At 48.1% G+C, this 15,964-nt stretch overlaps 1 protein-coding gene across 2 annotated transcripts in view; it reads left to right on the plus strand.

Moving 5' to 3' along the window:
• Positions 1-1,661: 1,661 nt before the first annotated feature.
• The window catches only part of OPA3 (outer mitochondrial membrane lipid metabolism regulator OPA3), an 88,896-nt gene continuing 74,593 nt past the window's right edge, over positions 1,662-15,964 (plus strand). Inside the window, exon 1 of one of the 2 annotated variants that reach the window (XM_080643859.1) lies at positions 1,662-1,884. In XM_080643859.1, coding sequence (XP_080499985.1) covers positions 1,743-1,884 — 142 coding nt within the window. In that variant the 5' untranslated portion in view covers positions 1,662-1,742. The remainder of the gene's footprint in view (positions 1,885-15,964) is intronic. The other variant, XM_080643860.1, reaches the window with a different exon arrangement.

Genomic DNA, 15,964 nt, shown 5'->3' on the forward strand with positions numbered 1-15,964 from the left:
TGGTCCCCTGTTTAAAAAGTTTGAGGACCCCTGGGCCCTGGAGCCTAAGACTCTGGGATGGGATTCAAGAAATCTCAGCCTCGCCCTGGCCAATGTGGCTCAGTTGGTTGGGCATAGTCCTGTGCATCCAAAGATCGCAGGGTTCCATTCCCGGCCAGGGCACATGACCAGGTTGTGGGTTCAATCCCCAGTCATGGTGTGTGCGGGGCAGTGGATCAATGTTTCTCTCTCTCTTCAAATCAATAAAAACATATTTAAAAAAATAAAATCACATTAAAAAAAAAAAAAAAGAGTGAACTCTCAGCCTTCAGCTCCATCCTGATGACCCTTGGAATGTTGGGTAAATCCTTTTCATTCTCTGGCCTCAGTTAGCCAGTCTGTAAAATGGGGAGGGGGTTGGTCCCTAGTGGATATGGACCTTGGATAGGCTCCAAGCTCCCTCACACTTTGTCCGGAAGGGATCTCAGGGGAGGTTTGTTTTATGGTCTTGTCACTCTTACTACGTAATTTAGAATATCTGGGTTCACACGTGTCAGTGCCATCATCATTACAGATGAAGAAACAGAGGAACATCAGCGCCTGGGACTTGACAAAGGATGGTCCGGGAGTCGGAGTGGATACCAGGAAAGCCCAGGGTCTCCTGACTCTACATCCTGACGGTTTGTGTCCTCTTGCACCCCACTCCTCTGCTCCTCTCCTGGGCTCCCTCTGCCTCTCCTAGAGCCTCTCAATTACCCATCAGCACTCCACCATTCAGGAATTTCTCTCAACCCCTTCCTGACCTTGTTTATATGATTTTGCTCCCTGCTGGGTAAGGGAGGACAGTCTGGGACATGTCCTTAAACTCCTTCCTGAGCCAGCTCCCTGGGGACCCTCGCCCCGCGATGGAGGCATTGGGGCTGCTTGAGACCCGGTATGGTTTTACTGGCGGAAATGCTGGGCTATCAACCTTTGCCGGCTGAGGGCCCCTGTGCCAGCCCTCTGCCCCTCTCTGCTGCTTGGGAGAGGGCTGGATTAGGTGCTTCTGGAGATGGAAAGCACCCTCCCACTAGAGTTAGCAATGACAATACTAATACCTGTATAGTAATAAGGGCTGTTTATTAAGTGCTTACTGTGTGACTGGCACCGTTCTAAGCACTTACCCTAGTTCGCTGTATTTTTACATTCAGATGCGCATGCAAACCCAATAAGAGCTATCGTGATTCACGTTTTGTAGACGAGAATACTGATGCCCAGAGAGGTTAAGTCACTCGCGTAATATCACACAGCAAGTGAATGACCGAACTGGCCTCTCAAGCCAGGCCTGTGTGACTACATAGCCAGTTTTTTCTTAATCCCGGTGAGAGCCCTAACCTGCGGGGGTGGGTGTATTTGGGATTCATTAGTCCTAATTAGGACTAATTGAGAGCCTCAATGGGGCCGAGCGACCACCTAAGTACGTAACGTCACGAAAGAGCGTGGCAACACTACCCGTCGCGGAAGTGGGAACCGATCCTCGCTCCCGCAATCAGCCGTTTAACGACGCTGCCCTCTGACCGCTTCCGCCGTATATTTGCATATTCAGCGAAGGACGTCGGGGCGTAAGCGCGACGAGGTGACGTCAGGGAGCGCCCCTGCAGTTCCCCTCGAGCGTAGGCACGCACGCACGCACGCACAGCGACAAGCGGGCGGGGGAAGGAGGGAGAGATTCGAGGCGCCCCGCCCAGTCAGCAGGGTTACGAGTCCCTCGTGCGACCGCCAAGATGGTGGTGGGTGCGTTCCCCATGGCGAAGCTGCTATACTTGGGCATCCGGCAGATCAGCAAGCCGCTTGCCAACCGCATTAAGGAGGGCGCCCGCCGAAGCGAGTTCTTCAAGACCTACGTCTGCCTCCCACCGGCTCAGCGTGAGTCTGACCCCACGTCCCTCCAACCTTTCCATTCTCCAACCCCTCTCAGATGGTTGTTCAGGGGTTGGATTTCTGTTCACGACCAATCACAGCCCGAACCGGCAAAGTCTTTCAGCCAATAGGGAGGGCCTCTGGGATAAGGGCATGCGGCGGGTCCAATTGCAAGGACGGGCGTGGGCTAAGGGGCGGGGCAGAGCGCTAGCTCCCGAGTTGAAAATACCAGCCAATAGAGTAAGAGAGCGCGTGGCGACTGATGTCTGAGCGAGCCAATAGGGTGGTACGAGAGTAATTTGGGCCGGGCCCTCCGGGCCTTTGAGGAGCTAGGGGCCTGCGGAGGAGGGACTAGGCGGAGTCATTTGCCCAGCCATCCTTGGGCGTCTTGGCTTCCAAAACTATCTAGAGCTCGTACTTCAGTTTACCCCTCGTCTTGGGAGGTTAAATGTGCTTGTATGTCATTCGTTTAGGACAGCGGTTTACCCCAGTTAATACTCCGGGAAATAGGACTGGGTTAGAAGCGTGTCTCGGGGCAAAATTAAGTTGCGGTCTGGGGAGGTGGCCTGAGAATCTGGCAAAAAGGCAATTTAACCAGAGTGGACAGACACTCATCCATCTATCTGTTCATTAATCCACTGATACACCGTGTTTGCTCGTCCGTTTATTCAAGAGACAGACCATGCTGTTTTTTTGCTGGATACTGGGAGAGACACTCACTTGTCACTCCCGAGTGGTCAGGGTGGTGGGAACTCTGGAGCTCAGAGAGGCCACCTGATCCAGGTCAATGACTAGAGGAGGGCAGGCCGCGCTGAGACCTAAAGGGCATAGTAGACACTCAAAATACAAGCTACTTTAAAAAGATGAACTAGATGAATAGGCCAATGGGAGCACAGAATAAGGAAATTAATGTAATTTGTTGGCTTAGGGAACCGCTATTCATTCATCCATCCATTACTTCATTTACCTAGTATTTTCTGAGTATCAACTCTTCCTGGCCTTGTGCTGGGCAGTGTTGGTGAAACAGCAGGGACCAAGTCAGCCCAATCTGTGCCCTCAAGGAGCTCAGTCCAGGAGGGACCGACCCATTCTGCAAGAGTGACAACCAGAGTGGGCAGAGCTGGGATGGGATTGCCCACTGGATGCCTGACCTGGCTTGGGGTTCAGGGATGGCTTCAGGGTGAGGAGAACCTCACCAGACAACATGGGGCAGGGATGATGTTGAGGGAGAGGGAGAAGCATGGGCAAAGGCCAAGTGGTTAAGAGGAACACATACCATTTTTTTTTTTTCTTATTAATTCGGGTGCTTCAAGTTTGCATTCTGGAGCCTACAATTCTTAGTCCATTGACGTTTGTTTGGTGGGCCCTTTGCCACAGCTGCAGATCTTAGCCTGGAAAAGTGTTGGATCGCACAGTTACCAAGTACTTTCATATCAGCTGTCTTACTTGAGTTTCACACTATTTTGTCCCTATGTCAGGGATACGAAATGACTTCTCCCAGTTTATAGAAGGAAAAATGGAGACCTTGAGAGCAGGAGTGAATTGCTGCGGTCACACATGAGTTTGTGCCAAAGGCAGGACTTACATCCTGGACTGGGCTGGTTTCTGCTCCTGCCACTGCCTTTCTCCCAAACACTGTGACATGTCTTCGCATTGTGGTTTAGAAGGTGGCTTCTTGAGTTAGACTGACATGGGATCCATTCTGGGCCCTACCTCTTCCCGGCCAGGTAGCTTTGGGCTGGTCAATTAACCAATCAGAGCTTCAGTCTCCTCTTCTGCACAGTGGGTATTTTATAACCACAACATTTAATGGGCACTCACTTTGTGCTAGGGCACTTCACAGGCCTTCTGACATTCAATTCTCACACATTATTATGAGATGTATATACTATTATTATTCCCATTTTGTGTACTATATACAAATTTATGCTATGTATAATACATTGTTGTGAGGAGTAAACGGATATACAATGTTAAGTCAGTGGTTCACAGATATATATGTGTAGATGTGGATACAGCAGAGAAGAAAAGGCAAAATAATCCTGTCCTCAGGGACCTTACATTCTGCGGGGAAGCCAGACAATAAACAAAATCAATAGTTAAAATATGAAGTATATTAGGTAGCAATAACTGTTCTAGAGAAAACATCAGGGATGCAGAAGGAGGAGTATTTAGGGGCAGGTTGTAAGTTTAGATAGGATTATTAGGGAGACCTCACTGAAAATACTCAGGAGGGAACAAACAGTACAGGTGTTGGGGGGAGAACATTCTAGCCCAAAGGTTCTGCACATGCAAAGGCCCTGAGGTGAGAGTGTACCTGGCATGTTGGATGAACAGCAAGGCAAGTGCGCCTGAGCAGACAGATCAAGTGGAGACTGAGGGCTGAGGGGAAACTGGTGGTGCTGGGAAAGGCGGGCAGACTGTGCAGGGCCTGTGGGCCACTGCAAATGCTTTGGCTTTTCTCTGAGTGGGTGGGACTCACTGGAGGGTCTGAGGAAGGACAGGATCTGTGAGATATATATATATATATATATATATATATATATATATATATATATAAATAAATTTATTTGTTGATTTGAGAGAGAGACACACACATTGATTTGTTGTTCCACTTATTTATGCATTCATTGGTTAGTACTTGTATGTGCCTTGACCTGGGTTTGAACCCACAACCTTGGTGTATCAGGACAATGCTCTATCCAACTGAGTTATCTGGCCAGGACTTTGTGTTATATTTTAACTAGAGGCCCTGTACACAGAATTCGTGCATGGGTAGGGTCCCTAGGCCTAGCTGTTGGTGATCAGGGCCAATCAGGGCCTTCTGGCTGCTGGCTGGGGTCTTCCTTCATTCCGCACCGCCCCCTGGTGGTCAGCACACGTCATAGTGAGCAATTGAACTCTTGGTCGAACTCCCGAGGGGACACTTTGCATATTAACCTTTTATATATAGACTAGTGACCCGGTGCACGAAATTCGTGCACATTAAAAGGGGATTAATTAGAGGAAATAATTTAATATTACTATTTGCCCTTTCTCTATAATAGAAGTGTCAGAGATGAAAGAAAATTAGTAAAATGTATATGAAAACCTTCCTCCTGTCAGAGTCTGGGGCTCACCACGGGTCCCAGAGTCAAGTCCCCGCCCACCCACATGCACCTCAAAATCACGTGAGACCCAGACCCGGCCGGCCCCCCCCATTGGGCTAGATCTAGACCCGGCCAGCCCCACCCTTGCCAAGCCCTGCCAGGCAGTGGGCGTAGCCTCAGGTCCCCTGGCCCGGTGCCAGGACAGGAGGCGTGGCCTGAGGTCCCCCAGCCCAGACTGGGGCGGTGGGGGGGGGACATGACTTGAGGTCCTCCGTCAAGCCCTGCCAGGTGGGGGACACAGCCTGAGATCCCTTGTCAAGCCCCGCTGGGTGGGAGCATGGCCTGAGGTCTCCTGTCAAGCCCCACCAGCAGGGGGGTGCAGCCTCAGGTCCCCCAGCCCAGCACTGGGAGGGGGGGGTGCAGCCTCAGGTCCCCCGTCAAGCCCCACCGGCAGGGGGGCACAGCCTCAGGTACCCCGTCAAGCCCCGCTGGGCAGGAGCGCAGCCTGAGTTCCCCCGACCCAACACTGGGGGGTGCACCTTGAGGTCCCCCACCAAGCCCCGCTGGGTGGGGGGCATGGCCTGAGGTCCCCTGTCAAGCCCAGCCAGGCAGGGGGGCACAACCTCAGGTCCCCTGGCCCGGTGCTGGGGCAGGGGGTATGGCCTGAGGTCCCCCGGCCTGGTGCTAGGGTGGGGGGCGCGGCCTGAGGTCCCCTGGCCTGGTGTTGGGGAGTGGGAGCAGCCTGAGGTCCCCTAGCCCAGCACCAGAACGGGAAGCGCACCTGGAGGTCCCCTGTCAAGCCCTGCTGGGTGGGGGTCCCAGCCTGAGGTGCCCTGTCAAGCCCTGCCCAGTGGGGGGGCGCGGCCTGAGATCCCCTGTCAAGCCCCACAGGGCGGGGGGAGGACGTAGCCTCAGGTCCCTGCTGATTGCTCCTTAAGGCTCCTATGGGAACTTGGCCTCAGCTGTGGGTGCAGCCATCTTTGTGACGGAGTGATGGTCAATTAGCATATCCCCTCTTTATTAGATAGGATAGCATGCATTTGGCAATCATAGGGTGAGGGTGGATGTAGGGAGTAGGCAACTCAGTAGTCCAGGGGGAGGTGAGTGAGGAGAAGTCAGATTCTGGAGAAATTTCCCCCCAATTCTTCATTTAATATTGTCAAACTCGCAGAAAAGTTGAAAGAAAGAATGGTGTAGTCATTAGTTACATACCCGTTACTACCTATTTCATCCATTAATAGCCTTCAACAAATTTGCTGTGTCTTTGCTTTCATATGTATGTATGTATGTATGTATACACATTTTCCCCCCTGAACACTTTGAAAATAGGTTGTGGACATGACACTTCACTCCTAAATATTTCAGCCTGTATCTCTTAGGAACAGAGACATTCTATATAACACAGTGTCAATATCATACCTGAGAATTTTAATACTGATAACAATAATATTGATAACAATATTAATATATAGCTTATATTCTGATTTCTCCAGTTGCCCCCCAAAGCCCTTTTTTACTGTTTATTTTATTATTTTTAAATTTAAATTCTTTATTGTTTAAAGTATTACATATGTCTCCTTTTTCCTCCATTGACTTCTCCCCTGCCGTTCCCACCCCCCAGCACATGCCCTCACCCCCCCTTCCTGTCTGTGTCCATGGGTTATGCTTATATGAATTGTTTATTATTATTTTTAATCTAGGGTCTGCTTAAGGGTCATACACTGCATTTCATATCATGTCTTTCTAGTAACCTTTAGTCTACAACAGGACTCTGCCACCCGGCCCACTGCCTGTCTTCATAAATAAAGTTTTATTAGAACACAGACACACACATTTGTTTGCATTTGTTCTGTAGCTGCAAAGGTGGGTTTGTATGGCCCACAAATCTAAAATATTTATTCTGTGACCTTTTATGGAAAATGTTTGCTGACCCAGCTCTATAACAGCATTCCTGTTCTTCCTTGTTTTTCATAATATTGACATTTGGAAGTCCAAGAGTTCCATGGAATGTTCCCCCAACCTCGAGTTTTCTGATCATTCCCTCTGATTTGATTTACGTGGAGCATCTTTGGCAGGACTATCACAGGCATGACAGTGTGTCCTGAGGACATCCCCTCAGGGGGCTACTGATGTCTGTTCTTCCGTCGTTTGTGATGGTAATTTGGGTCCCTTGGTTAAGGTGGTGACCACTACAGGAATCTTTCCTTTTCCCCTGACTAATGAATAACCAGTGGATTTGTTTGGAAGGTAGAGCCAGCAGGATTTCCTGTGGATTGGGTGTGACATGCAGCCTGGAGGAGGGGCAGGTTGTATAGAAAGGGCAGGGGCTCAATCTGGGACAGGTTTAGTTGGAGATGCTATTAGATATTGTTAAAGTGCACTGACTTTAATCTTTAAACTTCTTTTCTTATGTTGTTTCTGTCTTCACATTGCTAATTGCCCATGGCTCTGGCCCCTTGATTGTGCGGTTAGAATTTCCCAGTAGCAGCTTTGCGTTCTCGCAGGTCAGGCCTCCTGAACTGACCAACACGTCCAGTGCCTGTGCCTTGGCCGGGGTGCTTCTGACTCAGCAGAGAGGCTGGAGTGGTAGGTGTGTCTGCCTGAGAAAAGAACAGTAAGTGCCAGAAGCATAACTCATCGATGATGCACTATGTTGGGGAGGCAAGGATCTTTTTAAACAAAGAATTCTGGGCAATAAAAAAAATACTAGAGGTTGGTGATGCCAGGCGGTTTGAGGCCACTCTCGCCAAGTGCACTGCTGACGCTTCCAGGGGAGCCGTGGGATGTCTCTGGGCAGAGGGAAGATTCCAGTGTGTTTCTGCTTATTCTTTTGGAATATACTGGTCCTTTTTCTAGTTTACTGCTCACAGTAGGCACAGTAATTGTTCACCCCCAAAGATGGCTGCATCTTTTTTTTTTTTATTGATTTCAGAGAGGAAGGAAGAGGGAGAAAGAAATAGAAACATCAATGATGAGAATCATTGATCGGCTGCCTCCTGCACGCCCCCACTGGGGATCGAGCCCGCAACCTGGGCATGTGCCCTTGACCGGAATCGAACCTGGGACCCTTCAGTCTGCAGGCTGACGCTCTCTCCACTGAGCCAAACCAGCCAGGGCAAGATGGCCACATCTTAATCCCTAACCTGTTGAATGTGTTCACCTTACATGGCAAAGGGGACTTCATAGATGTGATGAAATCAAGGATTGGGGATAGGGAGATTATCCTGGGGTATCCCCGGGGGCCCACTGTAATCACAAGGGTCCTTAGAAATGAAAGAGGAAGACAGGAAAGGGAACATTTGAAGGTGCTACACTGCTGGCCTTGAAGGTGGAGGAGGGGCCACGGGCCAAGTAATGCAGGTGGCTAGAGAGGCTGGGAAAGGCAAGGAGGTGTCCTCTCCCCTCGAGCCTCTGGAAAGGAACGTCCCCTGCTGACACCTTGGGTTCAGCCCAGTGAGACCCATTTTGAATTTATATTCTCAGGAACTATAGATAATCAATGTGTTGTTTTAAGCCACCATGTTTGTGGTCTTTTGTTACAGAAACAATAGGAAACTAATACACCACATGATAACTCATTCAGGTTGCTGGGGTAATATTTTTAGAAGTGCTTAATTTGGTGTAGTCATTCTATTTTTATTTATTTATTTATTTTTTAAAAATATATTTTATTGATTTTTTTACAGAGAGGAAGGGAGAGGGATAGAGAGCTAGAAACATCGATGAGAGAGAAACATCTATCAGCTGCCTCCTGCACACGCCCCACTGGGGATGTGCCCGCAACCAAGGTACATGCCCTTGACCGGAATCGAACCTGGGACCCTTGAGTCTGAAGGCCGACGCTCTATCCACTGAGCCAAACCGGTCAGGGCATATTTTTAAAACTGATTTTCTCTTCTTTTTTTTTTTTTTTTTTTTTTTTTTAAGAGAGAAAGAGAAAGGGGGTGGGGGGGAGGGAGATATTTGTTGTTCTACTTATTTATGCATTCATTGGTTGATTCTTATATGTGCCCTAACCTGGGATCAAACCTGCAATATTGGCGTATCAGAATGACACTCCAATGAACTTAGCCACCTGGCCAGGGCTGTATGGTCGTTCTTATAAGCATAGGCCTTGGAGTTGGTTTCAATTTTTCTGTTGCTACATAGCAATCTGACCCACAGCTTAGTGGCTTAAAACAGTGACCCTTTTTCCCTAGGTGGTTTGGCTCAGTGGATAGAACGTCAGCCTGCAGTTGAAGAGTTCTGGGTTTGATTCTGGTCAAGGGCACGTACCTTGGTTGCAGGCTCCTCCCTGGCCTGGGCCCTGGTCGGTACTCGTGCAGGAGGCAACCAATCGATGTGTTTCTCTCACATCAATATTTCTCTCTGTCTTTCCCTCTAAAAAATCAATGGAAAAATATCCCCAGGTGAGGATGAAAAAAAAAAACACAACTAAAATAACCTAGTGACCCTTTAATTCTTTTTCTCAGTTCTGTGGGCTGGCTGGGCTCAGCTGGGCAGTTCTGCTGGTGTTGCTGAGTGGTCTTCATGGGATTGTGGTCAAAGGGCAGCCGGGCCTGGAGTTATCAGGAGGCTCGACTGGGACGTTGAAATGGCCAGTTCCCACTCTCCCTCTCAGTGTTGTCTCAAGACCTCTCTTCTCCACACGGTCTCTCCAGCAGGGTAGCAGAATTTCCCACATGGTCACTCAGGGCTCCCAAAAGCCAGGTTTCCAGGAGGGAAGAAGCAAGAATCTGCAGCCATTTAAGGGCAAGACCTGGAACTGCACAGTGCCTTTGCCACCACACTCTGTCGGTCAAGGCAACCTTGGCATAGTGAGGGTGGGAGGGGACTGCACAGGTTGTGATATGGAGGGTCACCAAAGGTAAGTCTACTGCAGAGTGGACACTCTTGGGTTTGAATCTTGACACCACTTATTAGCTGTGTGACTTTGGGCAAGTAGCTGGATCTCTCTGAGCCTCTGTTGCCATATTTATAAAAAAAGCTTAATAATAGAACTCATCTGCTGGAATTCTTGTGAGGATGCAGATGACAGTGAGTTGGACCTGGACCATAGCATGCATGTTTGATTAATACTGGCTACGAGAACTTACAGGATTTGTGCTTATCGTACGCGGGCATTACTGCCCATATGCTAAAAACTCTGCTTCTGCTCCGTGGTTGAGTGTTGACCTATGAAGCAGAAGGTCACGGTTCGATTCCTGGTCAGGGCACATGCCCTGGTCTTGGCTTGATCCCCAGTGTGGGGCGTGCAGGAGGCAGCTGGTCAATGATTCTCTCTCATCATTGATCTTTCTCTCTCTCCCTCTCCCTTCCTCTCTGAAATCAATAAAAATACATATTTTTAAAAACACGCACACCAAAAAAAGTTACTTAAAATTCTGCTTCTAGATAAAGGCTTTCTGCACTTAATTCCTGCCCTGCCATTTACTTGGTGTGTGTCCTGGGCAAGTCACCTGTTTCCTCCTCTGTATATTATAGCGCTCACCTCTTAAGCCTGATGGTTGGGTCTGTTGCGTGCGCAAACACCTTTAGCACAGGCCTGGCACGTACTAAGTTCAGTAAACAGCTGTGCGGCTAAGTGGCCAAGAACCCGGCCTCTGGAGCTGGGCTGCCTGGGTGTGAATGCCAGTCCTGCCACCTTCTGTGTAACCTCTAGGCCTCAGTTTTGTTGTCTATAAGTTGGATTGTTAATGTTGATTCTGTATGTTAATAATCCATAAAGTATTAAACAATGCCTGGCCCTTAAGTGCTGCATAAATGTTTGTTGACTGTCAAGACACCGTTATTATTTTTTTTAATCATCATCATCATTATCATCATCATCTAATGCTAAACCTTCTAGTGCGATCCTTCTCACTCAGTGTGTACTCCCAAGTCGCCTGTAACAGCTGAGCAGTCAGTACTTCAAGCCTCTGGATGATGATGTCCCTCTTCCTGTCAGCCCTAACAGGCGTATTACCATAGGCCGAAAGGTCTGGGCCAACCAGCATGGGGCAATTATTATGTTTGTCTGATCATATTGGAGTTATATTTCTAAGTAAAGAAATCTGACAAAGTCGACCAGAGGGAGGGCAGTGTGGCTGAGTAGAGAGCCTCCCACTACCTAATGCTTCATAAAATATTTAAAGCATCCTTTGAAATGAGTGCTTGTACCTGCAAGGAAGAAAAGGGGCTCTTCCCAGCGCAAGGAGAAAGCAGCAGCAAAGAGCTGGGGAGGGGACTGAGCCTTGCAGCTGCCTGATCCTCCAGGGACATGCTTTCCCTGGCCTTGGGGACAGGGGCTATGCTGTGGGAAAGCTGGGCAGGGACTGGGAAAGGCGAACTAGAGAAAACCCACCTCGCAAAGGCACACAGCCGCAGATCTAGGTGGAGAATTTGTGGCCACTGCACTGTCTCTCATGTGGCTTTGGGTCTGAATTACACTCTTGGAAAGGTCCTGGAAACAGCAAGCTGAGAATGAATCTGGGACTGTGCCCCTAAGCTCCTGGCAAGGACAAACAAACCCTCTCTGTAGGCGCGCCACCTGGGCCTGGGCCTTGGAGAATTCCTTCAGGTAGAGTTCTGGCACATAGGAGCTCATGATAAAAAAGTATGCGCTGTGCGGACAAGCGGGCACCATGAGGGAGAGTCAGCAGACACAAAACATGGCAGGTCCAGACCTGCAGACACTGCAGGCATTGGAATGACCAGATGTGGAGATCAAATACCTATGTTTGTATGTGAAAAGGATAAAATAGGAGGCATATGCAACATAAGTACAATAAAAAATTACCAGGAAGTTAGAAAAAGAACCACATAGAACATGGAGAAATGACAAATACAGCAGTTGATGTTCAGAGTTCCGTAGAAGGCCTAGACCAGCCGTGGGCAAACTACGGCCCGCGGGCCAGATCCGGCTGTTCTACCCGGTTCTCTTGCTCTCCCCTCCACTCCTTTACTTTGAATTTATATTAGTTTACACAAACACTCCATCCATGCTTTTGTTCCGGCCCTCCGGTCCAGTTTAAGAACCCATTGTGGCCCTCGAGTCAAAAAGTTTGCCCACCCCTGGCCTAGACAGACACCAGATTAAATACAGCTGCTTAGAAGATTGGTGAGCTGAAAGATAGCCCATCTGAAGGGGAAAATCGAGCTTTGTGGGGTGCACCCCTTAGCTGCCCAGGAGTGCCACCTGCAGGCCCTGCTGGGCTCCATCTGGGGAAGGGCTGGACGTTTTTATTTTTAACATTGTCCAGAGAGGATTCCTGTGTGTATGAGTGTTTGAAATCACTGCCCTGGAATCTATTTATAATCTCCAGGGCACCACATCAGTTATGTTACAGGACATCCAGGCTGCTGCCGGTGACCTCCAAACAGTTTTTATTATGCTCTCCTGTTAAGGAAACATTTTTTAACATTCTCCCCTGAGTGTGTGTGTATGTAGTTTTTACAATTATATATAGTGCTAATATATAATAGTATAGATATGTGCACTTACCAGTAAAAACATGAAGATTAGAAGGGTTGAAATTAATATTTTTAAAATAAAAATTTTATCTTATGTATTTATGGCCCCTCAAATATTTTTGCTCTCCCTAAAAATGTTTTCTTTGCCTTGGCCAGTGTGACTCAGTGGTTGCGTATTGTTCGTGCCCTGAAAGATCACTAGTTCGATTCCTGGTCAGAGCATGTGCCCAGGTTGTGGATTCAGTCCTCAGTCAGGATGCATGTGGAGGCAACTGGTCTCTCTCTTCCTCTCCCTTCCTCTCTCTAACATCAAGGAAAACACATTTTAGCCCTAACCAGTTTGGCTCAGTGAATAGAGCATTGGCCTGTGGACTGAAGGGTCCCAGGGTCCCAGGTTCCATTCTGGTCGAGGGCATATTCCTTGGTTGCGGGCACATCCCCAGTAGGGGGTGTGTAGGAGGCGGCTGATCGATGTTTCTCTCTCATCGATGTTTCTAACTCTCTATCCCTCTCCCTTCCTCTCTGCAAAAAAATCAATAAAATGAATTAAAAACAACACGCCTGGAATTGCTTAAAAAAAAAAAAGGAAAAAGAAAACACATTTTAAAAATATATAGAATAAAAATGTTTTCTTGCTCTAGCTGGTTTGGCTCAGTGGATAGAGCGTCGGCCTGCGGACTGAAGGGTCCCAGGTTCTATTCCAGTCAAGGGCATGTACCTTGGTTGCAGGCACATCCCCAGTAGAGGTTTGCAAGAGGCAGCTGATCGATGTTTCTCTCTCATTGATGTTTCTAACTTTCTATCCCTCTCCCTTCCTCTCTGTAAAAAATCAATAAAATATATTAAAAAAATTTTTTCTTATACAGACGCTCTTAATGCATTTGGAAACTCTTGTGAGAGCCTAGTTTTGACATTCTTTATGTATGGTTGTCACAGCTGCAAAGACCTAACTAAGGCACAGAAATCCAGAGAGAGCAGTGTGCCACTGGCTACATTTAATCCCGCCGCTCATTTTTCAGTCCTACTCCTTTATATGTGGTGTAATTTTCTTGTACTCACATTGTTAAATCTTTAGTGGAGGTTTCTGAGCAGGAGTCTTTTTAAGAAGCCCCTGTGTGAGGGCTGGTTGCTTTGCAACCTGAGACTTTTCTCGGAATCTGTTATTTGCCCTGGCTGCATTACATTAAGCGGACAGCAGAGGGCGCCCGTGTCACCCTTTCAGCCTCTGGGTCCAGCACCTTCTGATGATGGCACCTGCCCGCTGAGAGGCGCTAGAGGCCATCTCTGTAGTCGGCCTCTGTGTAGCTCTGTATATGGCCAGTAAAGCTTAATTTCTTCTTCTTCTCCTCCTCCTCCCCTCCCCCTTCCTTTTTTCCTCTTCTTCCTTTTTTCTTTCTCTTCTTTCCCTTCCCTTCTTCTTCAAAATATAAACTTAACCAGAAATTCTGATATTTGCTTCCTGTGCCCCAAAGAAACACCTTGTCCACCCTCTTTGTTCACCCCTCCTTGAGACTCCGTGGTCAGTTCCTTAGAGGCCTACCCCAATGTCTTAGACTCTCCCAGGCCTACCCTGATGCCTCTGCCCCTAAATAGGGTCTTACCCCCACTTCCAGCTTCTTGGCTCCTCTTTTCCTGGTGCTCAGGCTCTTGCTGACCCCACTTCAGACCTCTCAGCCTCCATATGACTGGTGATGTGCTCAGAGCTCCCTCACTGCCCTCTCCAGTGAGCCACCCTCCGGCTTATAGGCCCGTCTGGGTCCCGCCTTTGATAAGCATGCAGCCAGAGCAGCTACCCTCTGCTGAGAGCTCAGCACGCCTTGCTGAGTATGATGCCAATTTTTATCGCTTCTTTTTAAAATCAAATCAAATTTGCCGAAACCGGTTTGGCTCAGTGGATAGAGCATTGGCCTGCGGACTGAAGGGTCCCGGGTTCGATTCTGGTCAAGGGCATGTACCTTGGTTGCGGGCACATCCCCAGTGGGAAGTGTGCAGGAGGCAGCTGATCGATGTTTCTCTTTCATCGATGTTTCTCTTTCATCGATGTTTCTAGCTCTCTATCCCTCTCCCTTCCTCTCTGTAAAATATCAATAAAATATATATTTAAAAAAAATCAAATCAAATTTTATTTTACTTTTCGTTTTTTTCCTCTGAAGTATTTGGGGGGACTTACTAAATTTACAGAAGTAATATATGCTTATTGTGAAAGAAAGAACAAGACAAATCAGCTTGTGCTTATCTGTGGCTAACTGAAAACCCAGCCAATAAATCTTAATCAAACCTTAAATGTTTATTGTTGGTAGAGAAAGGTGGCTCCGTGATTGGTTTGGTGCTTGGTGATGTCATTAGGGACCTGAGGACTCTTCCTGTCTCTGCTATCTATTTCAGGCCATAGCTTTCCTCAAGGCCTCACGAGGGCTGCTAGAGCACCAGGCATCATGTCTTTATACTACAGTTTCCAAAGGGAGAATATGTGTGTGTGGCAGGGGGGACTGGGAAATGAGAGAGAGCTCTTCAAGGAGAAAAATATTTTCCCAGAAGCCCCCAGGAGACTCTCCTCACTGCTGATTGGTGAGAATTGAGTCACATACTTCCTTTGCTATATGGGAAGTCAGTCTGTTAAATATCACTTCCAGAGTATAATGACAAGAGAGTAAATAATACAGTAAAGAGTAATATAGTGTTAATCATCATAAGCACTAAAGTTGCTGTAGTCTTTACATAAACTAATTTGGTCTTACCATATCCCCGTGAGGTAGATTACCATCATTAACACTGCCTTAATGGATGAAGAAACGGGAGTGGAGTGTTAAGTAACCTGCCCCAGGGCACCCAGGTGCTAAATGAAAACTAGAACCAGATTGTCTAATTCCGGTTTGCACCCATGGTTTCAACTCCATTCCTGGTCTCTGCAGGCAGCCAAACCGAGTCTCCTACTAGACATCAGTTTATGCACAAGCCTTGAGTGTGGCAACATCCCTACAAGCCAGGGTTTATGATCCTGTTTTTGTTTTTTGTTGTTGTTGTAATCTTCACTTGAGGATATTTTTTTCCCCATTGATTTTCAGATAGAGTAGAAGGGAGGGAGAGAGAAAGAAATATCGACATGAGAGAGACACATCAATTGGTTGCCTCCCTCACGTGTGCCAACCAGGGCCAGGGATCGAACTTGCAACTGAGGTACGTGTCCTTGACCGGAAATTGAATCTGTAACCCTTCAGTCCTTGGGCCGACGCTCTAACCACTGAGAAAACTGGCCAGGGCATGATCCCGGTTTGAAAAGCAGGAAATGGAGATGCCAAGAGGTCGAGAAACTTGCCCAAGGTCACATAGTAAGTAAATAGCAGAGCCAGGACTTGAACCCAGGACTGCTCTCTTCCAGAGCACCCTAAGCACAGCCTCTGTTAGCTGCTTCCCTTGTGCCTCTTCAGTTCCCAGATGCTTCTGTACTAAGCTGAGTTGGTCTCTCCAGGTCTGGGGAGTCTTTTCTGGGACAGGGGCATGCTTCCGTCCATCAAGGGGCTGTATAATCCGACCAGTCTTTACTT

The sequence above is a fragment of the Plecotus auritus genome, assembly GCF_963455305.1.
Source record: "Plecotus auritus genome assembly, chromosome: 10".
NCBI classification, from domain to species: domain Eukaryota; kingdom Metazoa; phylum Chordata; class Mammalia; order Chiroptera; family Vespertilionidae; genus Plecotus; species Plecotus auritus.